This window comes from Nomascus leucogenys, chromosome 18 (assembly GCF_006542625.1).
Source record: "Nomascus leucogenys isolate Asia chromosome 18, Asia_NLE_v1, whole genome shotgun sequence".
NCBI classification, from domain to species: Eukaryota; Metazoa; Chordata; class Mammalia; order Primates; family Hylobatidae; genus Nomascus; species Nomascus leucogenys.
Window position 1 is genome coordinate 94,359,071 of NC_044398.1, and position 17,222 is coordinate 94,376,292.

The 17,222-nt window shown below is 49.2% G+C and overlaps 1 protein-coding gene across 4 annotated transcripts in view; it reads right to left on the reverse strand.

Moving 5' to 3' along the window:
• The window catches only part of ABAT (4-aminobutyrate aminotransferase), a 103,297-nt gene that overhangs the window by 4,815 nt on the left and 81,260 nt on the right, over positions 1-17,222 (reverse strand). For all 4 annotated transcript variants that reach the window (XM_030798650.1, XM_030798653.1, XM_030798652.1 and 1 more), the window contains 9 exons: positions 15,926-16,006; positions 15,250-15,342; positions 13,814-13,876; positions 10,953-11,016; positions 10,237-10,385; positions 6,799-6,936; positions 4,667-4,834; positions 3,235-3,381; positions 153-264 (listed from right to left, as the gene is read on the reverse strand). In XM_030798650.1, coding sequence (XP_030654510.1) covers positions 153-264; positions 3,235-3,381; positions 4,667-4,834; positions 6,799-6,936; positions 10,237-10,385; positions 10,953-11,016; positions 13,814-13,876; positions 15,250-15,342; positions 15,926-16,006 — 1,015 coding nt within the window. The remainder of the gene's footprint in view (positions 1-152; positions 265-3,234; positions 3,382-4,666; positions 4,835-6,798; positions 6,937-10,236; positions 10,386-10,952; positions 11,017-13,813; positions 13,877-15,249; positions 15,343-15,925; positions 16,007-17,222) is intronic.

The following is a 17,222-nucleotide window of genomic DNA, read 5'->3' on the forward strand; positions in this document are numbered from 1 at the left end:
CTTCTTTGGAGAAAGAGCATTCAGGCTATTTTCAGACCTGTGTACCACCTGCCCCCTACACAAAATACTGCTGAGTACCTAGCAACATTTTGCAGCTACAGCAGCAAAAACTGGATGCTGATGAAACTCAGCAGCCACTCCTGGCCCCTTACCTTTGTTCCTGGCAGTTAAAATGAGCTTATTCCGTATGGAATCATCGGGAGTATCGAAGGAGCAAAAGGTGCCTCGTCCTCTCACCCTGCTGATGTACTGGGGGTACCGGGCCTGCAGTAGGGGGAGACAAGGCTGGCGTCAAAGCCCATCACCTGTGTACCAGCTGGGCTTAATGGCTATGCTTCGTCACAGGCCTCCCATGGTCCAGCCTTGGGCTGTGCATGGACTGGCAGGACCTCCAGGGGGGTTAAGAGCGCTGGTGACATTCAGGCCTGGGTTCAAAGCCCAGCTGTGCACATCTGTGTTGTCTGGAGGAGAAAAAAACCACCACCACCACCAACAACAACCAAGCCCAGCTCTGTCTCTTTCTCACTGGATAACCTTGGGCCACTCAAGTGCCTCTGTTTACCCTGCTATAAACGGAAGGATTTAAATGCTGTTGACCCCAGTGGGGCTGTGGTGGGACTTTAGCAAGATAAGGTTCACATGTTAAGTCCTAAGCCCGGGGCTGGGCACTTGGTGGGTGCTCCACAGGTGTTAGCCATCTCTATTGTCAGCTCTTCTAGAAAGGTGGTGGTTCTTCTAGGAGAAGAAATGTCTGTCCTCCCTCAGGGCTTTGAGATTGGGAGCTATCCTGGATTCAACAGTTTCCTCCCATTGCCCCTGAAATTCATGTTTATCTGGAACCTGTGACTAGGACCTAATTTGGAAATAAGGTCTTCACAGAAATAGTTAGGTTAAGATGAGGTCTTCCTGCATTAGAATGGCCCCTAATGCAATGACTTTTTTTTTTTTTTTTTTTTTTTTTTTGAGATAGAGTCTCACTCTGTTGCCCAGGCTGGAGCGCAGTGGCACCATCTCGGCTCACTGCAACCTCTGCCTCCCGGGTTCAAAGATTCTTGTGCCTCAGCCTCCTGACTAGCTGGGATTACAGGCACCTGCCATCACACCTCGCTAATTTTTTTTTTTTTGGTAGTTTTAGTAGAGACGGGGTTTCACAGTGTAGGCCAGGCTGGTTTCGAACTCCTGACCTCAAGTGATCCCCCTGCCTTGGCCTCCCAAAGTGCTGGGATTACAGGTGTGAGCCACAGCGCCTGGCTCAATGACTGGTATCTTTATAAGAAGAAGACAATTTAGAGACAGACACAGGCACAGTGGGGAGAACGCCAAGTGATGCCAGAAGCAGAGTGAAGCCTCCACAGGTCAAGGAACATGAAGGATTCCCGGCAGCCATGAGGTGGAGAGGGGCATGGAACAGATTCTCCCCCAGAGCCTCCAGAAGGAGCCAACTCTGCTGAAATCTTGATTTCAGACCCTGGCCTCCAAACTGTGAGAGAATAAATTCTTGTTTTAACCCACGCAGTTTGTCGCGATTTTTTACAGCAGACAAGGAAACAAATGCAGGTGCCTAGTCTGAAGGACTTTGATTTCACCTTACTCTCTGCTATCCATATGAAGGACAGCAAACAAGGGCTTGGAAAACCCCAAATAATTTCAGGGTACTGGGGGCTGAGTTGGGGGAGCAAGTCTTATTTCATGGCAGCTCCTTGGTAGAAACCGGAGACATGGTCCTATTCTGGGGGTGACAGAGCCGGGCACTGTATTAGACACTTACATGCACAATTTGTTTCTTTCTTTTCGTGGAGGATGGGTTCTCACCGTGTTGCCCAGGCTGGTCTCAAACTCAGCTGAGCTGAAGGCAATCCTCCTGCTTCTGCCTCCCTAAGTGCTGGGGTTACAGGCATGAGCCCCTGTGCCTGGCAGTGGGCACACTCTTGAATCCCCTGCCAGTGAAGAAGGGCTCACTTTGGTCTACACAGATAAGGAAACTGAGGCTCAGAAGTCCTTCCAGCACTTATTCTAGCATGTTCCTTGCACTTGTCGATTGCTGGGGAGCTGGCAGTTTGAACACACCCCTCCATCTCCCACCTGAGTGTAGCCCTGGGGTGGTTTAGAATAGTCTCTTCCATTTAGACACCCCTTCAGGCCTGCGTGCCACACTCACACACACACGTCCACACACCTCCTTATGGTCAGGAGTGACCACGTGACCAGCTCTTAGTCAAGTGTTAGAAGTGTTATGTGAGATTTCTGGGAAGGCTGCTAAAGACAAGAAGGGGACCACTCTGTCCTTCCCTTCTTTTTCCTTCCTATTGCCTGGAATTGAGATGCAATGGCTGGAGCTGCAGGAGTCATTTTGGCCCATGATGAAACGTTTAGGGTAGTGAGTAATCCAGTCCCAGCAGTGGAGGGCAGTGCTGCCGAGTGGTAAGTATGCAACAGGTTGCACAGAGGAGGGAATAATGAACACACCAGAGGGGGTGAGAGAGGGAGTGCTCTCAAAGGGGGGATGTCTGAATTTGGTGTCAAAACATAATGAGGGCCGGGCACGGTGGCCCATGCCCATAATCCCAGCACTTTGGGAGGCTGAGGCAAGTGGATCACCTGAGGTCGGGAGTTCGAGACCAGCCTGGCCAACATGGTGAAACCCCGTCTCTACTCAAAATACAAAACAATTAGTAGGGCGTAATGGCACATGCCTGTAATCCCAGCTACTCGGGAGGCTGAGGCTGGAGAATCTCTTGAACCCAAGAGGCAGCGGTTGCAGTGAGCCGAGACTGCGCCACTGCACTCCAGCCTGGGTACAGAGCAAGACTTGGTCTCAAAAAATAAATAAATTAACAAATAAAATAAAATAAAATAAATGAAAAAGATAACCAGTGCCGGCAGGCGCTGCCCAGCACTTTGGGATGCTGAGGTGGAAGGACTGCTTGAGGCCAGGAGTTCAAGGCCAGACTGGCTAACATAGCTTGACCATGTCTCAATATTAAAAAAATAAAAAAATAAAATAAAAAAGAAAACCAGGAGTTCAGGAACAGGGGTTGGAATGCGATGGAGGGTTGGGGAGGCATCCCCCGCAGAGGACACAGCACGTGCAAAGCCGCCGAGGCTAGAAGCAGCACAGACCATTATGAATTGCTGGAACAGCAGGCACAACACCTTGCTGAAGAGCTCCAGTGTCGCCCTGGAGGCTGCGGAGAGCCATGGGTGATGGGGGCGGGGCAAGGGAGGGGGTGTTACCTGGAGGTCCAGCAGTCCTGTGAGCAGGGCCTTCCCGGCATGGGCTGCATTATTTAGCAGGTCCTCCCGCTTGATGATGTTGATGACCTCAGCCAGCAACAGGTTCTTGGAGGGGTCCCCCAGCCAGGTGTTGAAGATCCGGTAAGGCTGGAATGAGGAACGGGTGTTGGAAGGGTTCAGGCACATGCACACCCTGCAGGGGTCACTTCCCCCAGGCGCCCCTCCTCCTCTCATGAAGAGGAGAGAAACTAACCTAGTGGGCATCTACCAGAGGCTAGCAGGAGAACACACCCAATCTCGCTGAATTCTTCTCTACCAGAGGCTAGCAGGAGAACACACCCAATCTCGCTGAATTCTTCCAACAGCAGCCCTGCAGGTAGGAACTGCTATGGGGAGACCAAATCGTCCCATGCACTGGGAAATCCCTCAGTCCCAGGAAGCCAAGACAGTCGGTTCCTTAACTCCTATAACCCTCATTTTATACAGGAGGAAGCTGAGGTTCTGGGAGGCTAAGTGATTTGTCCAAGGCAAAAGTAACTTACAGGTGGAGTTGGGACTGGATTGCCAGCAGTGACCCTCAAAGGTCACCCACTTTACCCCTCCATGAATGATTCAGGGTGGCCATGCGGCCAACTAAAATACCCTTCCCAGCCTCCCTTATGGCTAGAAGTGGCCATGTGACTGGGTCTTAGTCGAGTATTGGAAATAGACATATTATGTGAGATTTCTAGGAAGGCTGCTAAAGACAAGAAGGGGGCCACACTTTTTCCTTCCCTTCTTTTTCTTTCCTACTGCCTAGAATTGAGATGTGATGGCTGGAGCACCAGAAGCCATTTTGGACCATGAGGCAACCTTGAGGGTAGAAACTACATGTAGGAAAGGTGAAAGGACGTTGGCCCCGATGGCTGTGTGTGTGTGTGTGTAAATCTGTATACACATATGGCAGTACACAGTGTAGTGGGTAAGAGTATGGGCTCTGGGTTGGAATCCCAGCTTTGTCACTTAACAGGCTGTGTGACCTTTGACAAACTACTTAACCTCTCTGTGCCTGATTCCTCATTAGTAAAATGAGGATAAAAATAACACCTACTTGGTTAGATTGTTCTCAGGATTAAAAGTATTATGAGAAACACGTAGAACTAGGCACAGAGCAAATGCTCAGTCTGCTGCGGCAGCTGTCGATAATATTATTGTGTGTGCACACAGAGAGAAATCAGGAAAAGGCTGATGGTGGACTGTTCCAGAGTCGGCCTTACAGAGAGAGCTGGGAGGGCACACCACTGCTAACTGCATTGATAAGAACTGGGCCTTAGAAAACCTGCGACCCAGTAGGTGCCCACCCAGCTCCTCGATGGTGAGAAAGGAACAGTTAGGAGAAGAGGATGCTCCCTTCTCTGCCCTGGATGTAGAGAGAAGGGTGGCTCCAACTCACGGCATTAGGTCTGAACTCCTCCTTGTGGAAGAAACCCCCAGTCATCATCTTCTTGCTGAAGGTCATCACGTCTGCTGGGTCATCCAAGCCCCAGTGCTCATGGGCCCAGAACTTGCCCGTGCAGCCTCCTCCGGTCTGGACCTCGTCCACCAAGAAGGCGCAGCCATGCTGGCCAGAGAAGGGCGAGGAGGGAGAAATAAACACCCGTGGGAGGCCAGAAACTCATGCCCTCCATAGCCAGCCAACTGCCAAACCCTGGGTTCACACACATCGTGCTTGTTTTCTGAACAGCAAAACAGCCCCACGTTCTTGAGCTGTGCACAAAAAAACTAATCAAAACACTTAAGCTGAGTAGTTCCAACCAGAGCTATATCTGAGTGTTTCCTAAAACTGCTGCGCTGGAACAAAAAAACCCAGAACATTAAATACTCCCTGCACCAACACAGAGCAGTGTGTCATCTGGCTTCAGTCTCAGGTCTCGACCTCGTCAGAGGGAGCTGTGTCCAACAGTGAGGCCTCGAATGTGCTTCCCAGACTTCAGCTGCCATGTTCTGCTTGTCACCAGGGCTATTTCTAACTCAGCATCTGTGTTAAGCCAACTCACGTCTTATAACTTTTATCTGTGAACTTATCGGTTTGATTGCCAGTTATATATGCAGAAGACATTAAAACAAACACACAATATAAAGAAAGGAAATCAGTGTATCAAAGAGATACCTGCACTCCCATGTTTATTGCAGCACTGATCACCATAGCCAAGATACGGAATCAATCTGTCCATCAGTGGATGAATGGATAAAGTAAATATGGTACATACACACAATTGGCCAGGCGTGGTTGCTCTCGTCTGTAATTCCAGCACTTTAGGAGGCTGAGGCGGGCAGATCACCTAAGGCCAGGAGTCTGAGATCAGCTTGGCCAACATGGTGAAACCCCATCTCTACCAAAAATACAAAAATTAGCTGGGTGTGGTGTCGTGCACCTGTAATCTCAGCTACTTGGGAGACTGAGGCAGGAGAATCACTTGGACCCAGGAGGCAGAGGTTACAGTGAGCCAAGATCATGCCACTGCACTCCAGCCTGGGCAACAGAGTGAGACTGTCTCAAAAAAAAAAAGAAAAAGAAAATATGGTACATATACATAATAGAATACTATTCAGCCGTAAAAAGAATGAAATTATGTCATTAGCAATGACGTAGATGGAACTACAGGACATTATGTTAAGTGACGTAAGCCAGACATAGACAAATGTTGCAAGTTCTCATGTGGGGACTAAAAACATTTCCCTTATGAAGAATAGAGTTGAATGACGGCTATCAGAGGCTGGCAAGGCTAATGGGGAGGTGGAGATAAATAGGGGTTGTTTAATGGATACAAAAGTACAGTTAGATAGAAGAATAAGATCTAGTGTCCAGTAGCACAATAGGGTGATTATAGTTAATAATTTATTGCATATTTCAAAATAACTAGGAATGGATTTGGAATATTCCCAATACAAAGAGATGATAAATGTTTTAGATGATGGATATCCAATTACCCAGATTTGATCATTATGCATTGCAACTATTATGTATCCATAAAGATTTTTTAAAAAGATTTTAAGGCCAAGCGCGGTGGCTCAGGCCTGTAATCCCAGCACTTTGGGAGGCAGAGGCGGGCAGATCACCTGAGGTCAGGAGTTTGAGACCAGCCTGGCCAACATGGCGAAACCTCGTCTCTACTGGAAATACAAAAATTAGTTGGGTCTGGTGACGTGTGCCTGTAGTCCCAGCTACTTGGGAGGCTGAGGTGGGAGAATCGTTTGAACCTGGGAGGTGGGGGTTGCAGGTAGCTGAGATTGCACCACTGCACTCCAGCCTGGGCAACAGAGTGAGACTCTGTCTCGAAAAAAAAAAATTATATATATATACATAGTGTGTGTGTGTGTGTGTGTGTGTGTGTGTGTTGTTTTAGCGAAGAATCCCCATCCTTTCGCCAACCCCAACTTCTCCACCCCTGATGCTGACAGATAGCCTCTGCAGGTCTGGAGGTTGACAGAAACTCCAAGGCAGAGGTGCTGCTGGCCCTTTACTCTGGGAACTCAACCCAGAAAGCCCAATGGCTCCATCCAACCTCAGCTCCGTCCACTGACCTTCCTGGCGATGTCTCTCAGCTTCCGAAAGAAGTCATCGGACGCGTGGTTGTCTCCACCCTCGGACTGGATGGGCTCCACGATGATCCCGACCACCGTCTTCTTCTTTTTCCGATATTTCACAATCAGATCCTCCACCTGGATCCCAAAGTGGAAAGTGACCACCGCTGGCAGAGGCTTGCGACCAGTATCCGTGGGTGGGAATCTGGGGTTCGATGAGGCCCCGTGCAATTTTATTGGAAATGTGTTTGTGTGCATTTCCTAAGACCAGTGAAGCCTCTGTTAGAAGCTATGTGTGTGGATGGGAATGTATCCTACTTGAGATCGGTGCTAGCACCTGGGTGGATACAAACGAATAACTTGGGGCAAGGAATTTAGCTTCAGAAGCCTCACTTTCCTGTTGTGTTATACGGGCACGCTGACAGAATCCACCTTCCAGGAACGTGGAGAGGACTGAATGACAAAATATAGCACTACGAGTTGATTGCTGGGCCAGGTGTTTTAGCCGTGGTTCTGCCTCTGTTTTACATGGAACATGCACCTGTCGCTTAACCTTGTTATGTGGGAAATAGCTATATCACAGGTATATTGAGAGAAATAAAGGTGAGAGCATTCACACACACACACACACACACAGAGAGAGAGAGAGAGAGAGAGAAAATACAGCACAGACTCTGGCACACATACAGTGGTGGCTGCTACTATTATGATTAGCACAACTATATTATTATTGATAATTATTGTTCCTATTCTTACAGTATTATTGCTTTACTGGTGTGAGAATCCTTTTGGGGCAGAATCGGAGATATATCCTTGGTTAAAAAACTGTTCTAAGGGCCAGGTGTGGTGGCTTACACCTGCAATCCCAGCACTTTGGGAGGCTGAGGCAGGAGGATAGCTTGAGGCCAGGAGTTTGAGACCAGCCTGTGCAACATAGTGTGGTTCATCTCTGCAAAACATTTAAAAATTAGCTGGGCATGGTGGCTGCGTGCCTGTAGTCTCAGCTACTTGAGAGGCTGAGGTGGGAGGACCCCTTGAACCAGGACTGTGAGATCGCAGTGAGCTATGACCACACCACTGCACTCCAGCCTGTGCAAGACAGCAAGATCCTGTCTTTATTAAAAAGAAAGAGGCTGGGCACGGTGGCTCACAGCTGTAATCCCAGCACTTAGGGAGGCTAAGGCAGGCAGATCATTTGAGGTCAGGAGTTCCAGACCAGCCTGGCTACCATGGTGAAACCTCATCTCTACTAAAAATACAGAAATTAGTTGGGTATGGTGGCACACGCCTGTACTCCCAGCTACTCCAGTGGCTGAGGCACGAGAATCACTTGAACCCAGGAGGCAGAGGTTGCAATGAGCCGAGATATCGTGCCACTGCACTCCAGCCTGGGCAACAGAGTGAAACTCTGTCTCAAAAAAAAAAAAAAAGAAAAAAAAAAGAAAAACCCCAAACCGTACATCTAGAAAGACTAACAAGTGAAAGCTTTCTTTGTTATGTACAATTAAGGAAAAGCCTCTGTTTGGGTGATAAGATTTTGACCTTGGTCTCCACCAGTCACCCCAAGGAAGCTCTGAGATACTTTTCTTTGTTTTCTTTTTCTTTTTCTTTTTTGAGATGGAGTTTCACTCTTGTTGCCCAGGGTGGAGTGCAATAGCGCAATCTCAGCTCACTGCAACCACCGCCTCCCGGGTTCAAGTGATTCTCCTGCTTCGGCCTCCGGAGTAGCTGGGATTACAGGCATGCACCACCATGCCCAGCTAATTTTGTATTTTTAGTAGAGATGGGGTTTCTCCATGTTAGTCAGGCTGGTCTCCAACTCCCAACCTTAGGTGATCCGCCCACCTCAGCCTCCCAAAGTGTTGTAATTACAGGCATGAGCTGCCATGCCCCGTTTTCCTTTGTTTTCAGAGCATTGTGCTGTAAGTGTAAAATACACACAGTGTTTCAAAAACTGAATACCAAGGCCGGGTGCAGTGGCTCACACCTGTAATCCCAGCACTTTGGGAGGCCGAGGCGGGTGGATGACAAGGTCAGGAGATCAAGACCATCCTGGCTAACACAGTGAAACCCTGTCTCTACCAAAAATACAAAAAATTAGCCGGGTGTGGTGGTGGGTGCCTGTAGTCCCAGCTACTCGGGAGGCTGAGGCAGGAAAAAGGCATGAACCTGGGAGGCAGAGCTTACAGTGAGCCAAGATCGAGCCACTGCACTCCAGCCTGGACGACAGAGTGAGACTCCATCTCAAAAACAAAGCAAAACAAAACAAAACAAAACAAATGTGACTCCTTGGCAGTTTCCAGACAGGGTGTAAAAATGAAAAAAAAGGTGACTACTGGAAAAGCTATAATAACGTGTGTAGCTTGCATTATATTTCTATTGGACAGTGCTGTACTTGATGCCATTATCTTGTCTCTTCTATTTACCACTGAATACCCAGCACCTAGCACCTTGATTGACATCTAGTAGGTGCTCAATAAATATGAACTGATTGAAAATGATGATGCACCTAAGAAAAGCCAGCAGCCTTATTTGAGCTCAAATCTATACCCAAAAAGTGATATTTTTTTTCCAGCTGCAGATTACTTCTAATGTCTTCCCTGGAACCCCCATATACTGAGTGGATCTAAAGAGGGCTGCGTTGCACGATGTGGAAACGTGGGGTGGGAGGGTGCTGCCTGTCCTCAGCCTCTCCCATAGCATCCCCCGACCCACAGCAACTCAAAGCCCCAAGACTCGGGAGAAGACAAAACCAGTGGTTTAGAGGATCCTGTGGAACCATTTTTTCCTGTGGGATATCCCATATTCTTTCTTTCTCTCTGTCTCTTTTTTTTTTTTTTTTTTTTTTTTTGAGACAGAGTCTCACTCCATTACCCAGGCTGGAGTGCAGTGGTGCAATCTCGGCTCACTGCAACCTCTGCCTCGCGGGTCCAAGGGATTCTTGTGCCTCAGCCTCCCTAGTAGCTGGGATTACAGGCATGTGCTACCACACCCGGCTAATTTTTAGTAGAGATGGGGTTTCACCATGTTGGCCAGGGTGGTCTCGAACTCCTGGCCTCAGGTGATCCACCCATCTCGGCCTCCCAGAGTTTTGGGATTACAGGCAGAGCCACCGCGCCTAGCCCCATATTCTTTCAACAGATCTATTTTCTCTTATTTTAGGGTGATTGACTCTTATCTTCCAAGAAACTTAAGTGATACAGAAATTGGTATCAGAGTTGGGTGATGGATGCTGTGACAGAAACAGTGTGTCTCACACAAACTCTCCCAATATGGAACATTTGGGACGCAAGGCCTCTGTGTCCCTGCTTCCCCCTGGGGGAGCACTGCACAGATCCCCAGATAAACCCTTCGTCTGTTTCTCTTCTCCCCAAGTCTTGGGGTGGCAAGAGCAATGGGACTGGTGGATGGGGAGGATCCGGATGGTATGAGCATTACCTCTTCCAGACAGCGCGCCTCCTCCTGTTGGTTCTCTTTCACAAACTCTTCCAGAGGGTATTTCAGCCGTGGGAACGGTGCAATGGGCCAGTCAAAGGAAGGGATGTCGATCTTGTGAATGGCTTTAGAGTGCGTGGTCGCTAAGCAACCTGAGTTCAGCAAAACAGAAAAGCAGCCGCTTGGCTTGGGGAAGCAGGCAGTACCGTCTTTGTAAAGGAGATGATAGGCATTTCAGCGTAAGGCTGTCAATGGGCAGGGAGGCCTGTTGCCTGTGAAACCCCAGTTGTTTTTATCGTTTAAGTTTTAATTTTTCTGGGTGCATAGTAGGTGTATATACTTGGGGAGTACATGAGATGTTTTGATAGCGAACCCCAGTTCTCATCCAGAAGCTGAAGGGGAACACTCGAACCCTTAATTGGCATGCGTGCGTGGGTATGTGTTTGCATTGCGATTAATCACAGATGCAGCGCAGGCTTTGAAGACAGAGTCAAGAGTTCCAGTCCCGGCTCTGTCACTGAATAGCCTTGGAAATTCTTCCTCTTCCTGAACCCTGATTCTCACATCGGCAAAGCAGGAATAATAATCCCCACTCTGCAGCGGATTGTGTGCAATCGGTGAGACAATATGTGTAAACTGCTAACGTCAGCCGCCGCTATTGTTGCCGTTATTATTATTATGCTAAACGCCACCTTGGGAGCACACTGGTTCCTCCTTACCCATGGTCCTCCCGTGGAACGCGCCCATGAAGGAGAGGATGCTGTAGTCAGGGCAGCCAGGGGCCTAAAACCAAGAAATATCAGTCATTAGTCATAGTTGTAAGGATGAGGGAACTGTATTATTGCCCCTGCAAGTCTAGAGGGACACAGAAATCTATCAGAAGAACCAGGAATCCTTCTCAGGTAAAAGTTACACATGGGACCACTGGGGTCTATATCCAAGACACACGTTTTATTTGCATACATACTTAAATTTTTTAAGTCACAAAATTTAGGCCGGGCGCAGTGGCTCATGCCTGTAATCCCAGCACTTTGGAAGGCTGAGGCAGGCGGATCATTGGAGGTCAGGAGTTTGGGATCAGACTAGCCAACAAGGTGAAACCCCGTATCTACTAAAAATACAAAAATTAGCCAGGCGTGATGGTGGGGGCCTGTAAACCTAGCTACTTGGGAGGCTGAGACAGGAGAATCGCTTGAACCCGGGAGGCAGAGGTTGCAGTGAGCCGAGTTCGCGCCACTGCACCCCAGCCTGGTCAACAAGAGCGAGACTCTGTCTCAAAAAAAGTGGCAAAATTTAAAATCAAGAAATTTCACATAAAGACCTGAACTTCCGGCCTCTAACCAGTGCTGCACCGTTTGGACCCATTTTCCTCCTGTGGCAGCTGTAGGTGGCCAAGCAGCACCCACTGCCCGCCTACCTCCGGCTGCTGGGGACTCCTGGGTTTTCAGCCACTGTTCTACAGGCTCTTCAACTTCCTCCCCATCCCCTGGCTCCCTACTATTCAGGCCCCCACAGGTGTCAGGTGGGTCAGGTGCTGATTGGTGCACGCCTGCATCCCAGGGTGACCAAGGCAAGGGGCTGAGCTGGGCACCTTGCAGGAAACCCCCCAGGCCTTTGGAAGGGGTCTGTGGTGCCATAAAGTGGGTGAGGGGAGGCCCCCACCGGGCGCTCTCCCATGGCAGCTGCGCCTTGGGTTCAGGAGGGGTGCATGGATGCCCTGTTCCTTCCCAGCCCCAAGCAAATGGCACAGCTGCAACTCCTTGCATTGTTTTCTGACTCTCCACCCAGCAAGGAAATCCAAACATGTTTCCAACTGACTCAGGCAGAACTGCTGGAGGTGCCTCAGAGGCAACTGTGGGGGCCCCCAAGTCTCTAGGAGATTGGCATTGTCTCAGGCTGGTTGAGCACCAATTCCCTGAGACTTCCGGGAAAAACCCTAAGACCTCCTCCCACAAATTCCAGAAACCCTCTTGTCATTTGTTTGTTTGTTTGTTTTTGAGATGGAGTCTTGCTCTGTCACCAGGCTGGAGTGCAGTGGTGCAATCTCGGCCTACTGCAACCTCCGCTCCCCCCGGGTTCAAGCCATTCTCCTGCCACAGCCTCCTGAGTAGCTGGGATTACAGGTACCCGCCACCATGTCCAGCTAATTTTTGTATTTTTAGTAGAGAGAGGGTTTCACCATGTTGGCCAGGCTGGTCTGGAACTCCTGACCTCAGGTGATCCACCCACCTTGGCCTCCCAAAGTGCTGGGATTACAGGCATAAGCCACCGTGCCTGGCCTCTTGTCCTTTTTTTATTTGTCTTCTGATTGTACATGTAATTAATATATACACATCATTTTGCATATTTGCATTCAGCCATGAATGATGAGGAGATCCAAAAATGTTGATGGTCTAGGATGCCCATGGATATCAAATGAGAAAAGCAGAGTTAGAGAAAGAGGGGTGTCCTAAGACACTGGTGAAGGCTGGTCAGAGAGATCTCCACTCAGCCTTTTTTTGTGAGACAGGTCTCATTCTGTCACTCAGGCTGGAATACAGTGGCTCAATCTCTGCTTACTGCAACCTCCGCCTCCCAAGTTCAGGGGATTCTCTTGCCTCAGCTTCCCGAGTAGCTGAGATTAAAAGCCTGTGCCATCATGCTCAGCTAATTTTTGTATTTTAAGTAGAGACGGGGTTTTACCACGTTGGCCAGGCTGATCTCGAACTCCTGACCTCAAGTGATCCTCCTGCCTTGGCCTCCCAAAGTGCCGGGATTACAGGTGTGAGCCACTGCGCCCAGCCTCCACTCAGCCTTGATACCCAGGGAACAGACTTGAGACTGGGAACACCTCAGGAGCCCTTCCTTTGTTGTTGGTGTTGTGTTTTGTTTTGTTTTGTTTTGAGATGGAGTCTTGCTCTGTTGCCCAGGCTGGAGTGCAGTGGTGCGATCTCGGCTCACTAAAACTCTGCCTCCTGGGTTCAAGCAATTGTCCTGCCTCAGCCTCCTGAGTGGCTAGGATTACAAGCACCCGCCATCACACCTGGCTAATTTTTGTATTTTTAGTAGAGACGGGGTTTTGCCATGTTGGCCAGGCTGGTCTGGAACTCCTGACCTCGGGAGATCCACCTGACTTGGCCTCCCAAAGTACTGGGATTACAGGCGTGAACCCCAGCAGCTGGCCTTTTGTTTTTGTTTGTTTGTTAGTTTGTTTTGAGAGGAGTCTCGCTCTGTCACCCAGGCTGGAGTGTAGTGGTGTGATCTCGGCTCACTGCAACCTCCACCTCCCAGGTTCAAGTGATTCTCCTGCCTCAGCCTCCCGAGAAGCTGGGATTACATGCGTGTGCCACCACGCCCAGGTAATTTTTGTCTTTTTAGTAGAGATGGGGTTTCACCATATTAGCCAGGCTGGTCTCGAACTCCTGACCTCAGGTGATCCACCTGCCTCAGCCTCCCAAAATGCTGGGATTACAGGCATGAGCCACTGTGCCCGGCCTGGCCCTTCCTAATTGAGAAGGACAGTGCCAGCCAGCCAGCAACAGCCCGGGAGGGGCTGTGCAGCTTCCCCAGATGTACGTGGTGCGAGCCCAGCTGCACTCACCTGGTTAATCATGCATGTCTCCAGCTCCTCCTGGGAGAAGCCCCTCTGCCCTCTTTCCTTACTCTGAAACAATAGAACAGAACACAATCTCAGAGACGCTCTGGGGTAGTTAGGGCTTCAACTTTCCAATCAAACCGATATTCAGTCCAAACAAGTAGAAACTGCTTTCTCAGGAGTGATCTCATGTATTAATTGTTGCAGGTCTGTACTGAAACATGAGGCTACCAACTGTGCTTGCAACAAAAGAAACTAACACCCATAATACATTAAGCACCATCAGCAACGATGAAGATCTGTTGGATTAACATCTGCTGAGAGCGTATATGTTTTGCCAGCAAGAATGGAGGCCAGGTGTGCTGGCTCAAATCTGTAATCCTAGCACTTTGGGTGGCTAAGACAGGAGGATTACTTGAGGCCAAGAGTTTCAGACCATGCTGGGTAACAAAGTGGGACTCTGTCTCTGCAATTTAGAATACTTAAATAAAATTAAATTTAAATATTTAAATAAAATAACCCAGAGGCACAACCGAGAGACCTTGGCTTGCCTGGAAGGGCTTTTTTTTTTTTTTTTTTTTTTTTTTTTTTTTTTTACAGGGTCTTGCTCTTGCTCTGTCTCTCAGGTTGGAGTGCAATAGCGTGATATCAGCTTACTGCAGCCTCGACCTCCCAGGCTCAAGTGATCCTCCCACCTCAGCCTTCCAAGTAGCTGGGACTACAGGCACGCACCACCACGCCCAGCTAATTTTTTGTATTTTTTATAGAGATGGGGTTTCGCCATGTTGCCCAGGCTGGTTTTGAACTCTTGGACTCAAGTGATCTGCCTGCCTCAGCCTCCCAAAGTGCTGGGATTACAAGTGTGAGCCACTGTGCCCAACCTTGGAGGGGACTTTAAGGAGCATTTTCTTCTTCTTCTTCTTTTTTTTTTTTTTTGAGACAGGGTCTTACTCTGTCACCCAGGCTGAAATGCAGTGGCACGACCATAATTCACTGCAGCCTTGACCTCCCAGGCTCCAGCAATCCTTCCACCTCAGCCTCCAGAATAGTTGGGACAACAGGCACACGCCATCATGCCTGGCCAATTTTTGATTTTTTTTTTAGTAGAGATGGGGTTTTGTCATGTTGCCCAGGCTGGTCTTGAGCTCCTGGGCTCAAGTGATCCGCCCGCCTTTGCCTCTCAGAGTGTTGGGATTACAGGTGTGAAACACTGCGCCCAGCCCACATTGCATAGTTTTGATGCCAAAGCCTCAGCCCTTTGCACCATACCCCACTAGGCTGTCTGGAAAGTGCCATCCAGCAGTGGCCCTCCCTGAATTTTAACCCTGGTACTGATGTCTAATACTCCAGCCCATTGGAATGAACAGTCAGACAAAGGGTGAGCATGTGGCTGGGTGCTGGGGAGCCTGTGTGTGTGTGTGTGTGTGTGCCCCAAACCTCACCCGGTACCACATGAAGACGGTCTTGAAGGCGTTTTCATTGGAGCAGGAGCCGCAGGCCATGGTGATGAGCTGGGACATCCCTTTGGGAGCCACCTGCGGGGAGGGAAACAGCCGTGAGCCCAGGCTCACCATGACTCCTGTACTCCCGCTTCCCCTGGCTGGAGCTGAATCTTCACAGGGGCCGTACCAGGGACAGACGGAACCAGGGCTGTCCTGGAAGGTGTCGCACTGGGAGGGTGGGCTCAGGCTTTTCCAAGGGTGGCGGAGAAGCCCAAGGAGGCCCTGAGGCTGGCAGAGAGGAAACAAGGGGGGCAAAAGCCCACTCCTGATGCACCTGCCTCTGTCTAAGACACCTAAACGTTCCAGGTGGGACGTTGAGGTTCCCAATGGCTTTGTCTGTAGTAACTAAAACCGAGAAGTGGGGACAGGATTGAATGACGTATGCAAGGCTCCTATCATGTGACACATATTCATTTCCCCAGCTCCTTTTGTCCTGCACACGAAGAATCCCTTCTGTCCTTTAAAAGAAAAATTTAAAATACTCTGCATGGAAGAATAAGCTCAGAGAGAAAGATTTCTATAGCAACACCTTATTCTTCATCGTCACCATCTCCACTTTTCCCTTCCCCTGCCAGTACCGCGTCTGAAGACAGCGGGACTGCTTCTCCGAACTCACCGAGAGCAAGGACTCCCGGAGCTTCTCCACAAAGTTCTCTGGAGGCAGGATTCCGAGGGCGGGTCTGTTGACAAACATGCTCTGCAAAAGGGCAAGAGACAAACGGTGACTTCTGGGGGCCTCACCCAGCTCCCTGCCCGCAAACGGTGCTTTTCATAGCCCGTGTTCAAAAAGCCTCCAAATGGGATTGCAGGATGATGACGTTCTGTCAGTATGGGGCATGGCAGGTTTCCTTAAACCTTTAGAGAAATCCACTAGGATTGCTGTGGATGTTTTAAAAAAGGGTCAGTGTCCTAGTTGCAATATTGCATTGGCATTTTATAGGATGCTACTGCCGCTGGGGAAAACTGAGCGAAGGGTACATGGGGCTCTTTGTACTGGTTTTTGCAACTTCCTGTAAGTCTCTTTCTTTATGTATTTAACCATTAGAATGGCTAAAAAACAGGCAGAGTGCAGTGCCTCATGCCTATAATCCCTGCATTTTGGGAGACCGAGGCGGGTGGATTGCTTGAGGCCGGGAGCTCGAGACCAGCCTGGCCAACATGAGGAAACCTTTTCTCTACTAAAAATACAAAAAGGGACTTTTGGAGTAGAGAAAGAGTCTCTTGGGCAAAATCAGTGTAACGCACTCAGTGCAAATCCAAAAAGCAGCATCACTGTGTAGGAGGAGACCCAAGGGCAGAGGGGTCCCCAGAGATGATTCTCCCAGTAGCTTTAGGACGTGGCTCATGATGCTAGAAACTGGCAGATTCCTACCTCTTGCTTTTTCTGCTTTGCGATCACTCAGTTGGGTCTAGGATAAGTAGTGAGGGAAGTTAATCATCCTCATGGTAGAGTTGGGGAAACTGAGGACCAGAGAGGTCAAGCAACTTGCCCAAGTCACACAGCAAAAAAGCAGCAGGACCACAACTCGGATCTAGGTTTACTGACTTTAGATGCCACTCTCTGTTAGATACTCCAGGTAGCCTCCACCTGAAAATGCTTATGCTTGGCACAACCCAATACCCATAAATGCTTATGCCTGGCTTGCCTGGAAGGGTTTTAAAAATTTTTTTTTAACAGGGTCTTGCTCTGTCAGGTTGGAGTGCAGTAGCGTGATATCAGCTTACTGCAGCCTCGACCTCCCAGGCTCAAGTGATCCTCCCACCTCAGTCTTCCAAGTAGCTGGGACTACAGGTACATGCCGCCGCACCCAGCTAATTTTTTTGTATTTTTCAAAGAGACGGGGTTTCGCCATGTTGCCCAGGCTGGTCTTGAACTCTTGGACTCAAGAGTGATCTGTCTGTCTCAGCCTCCC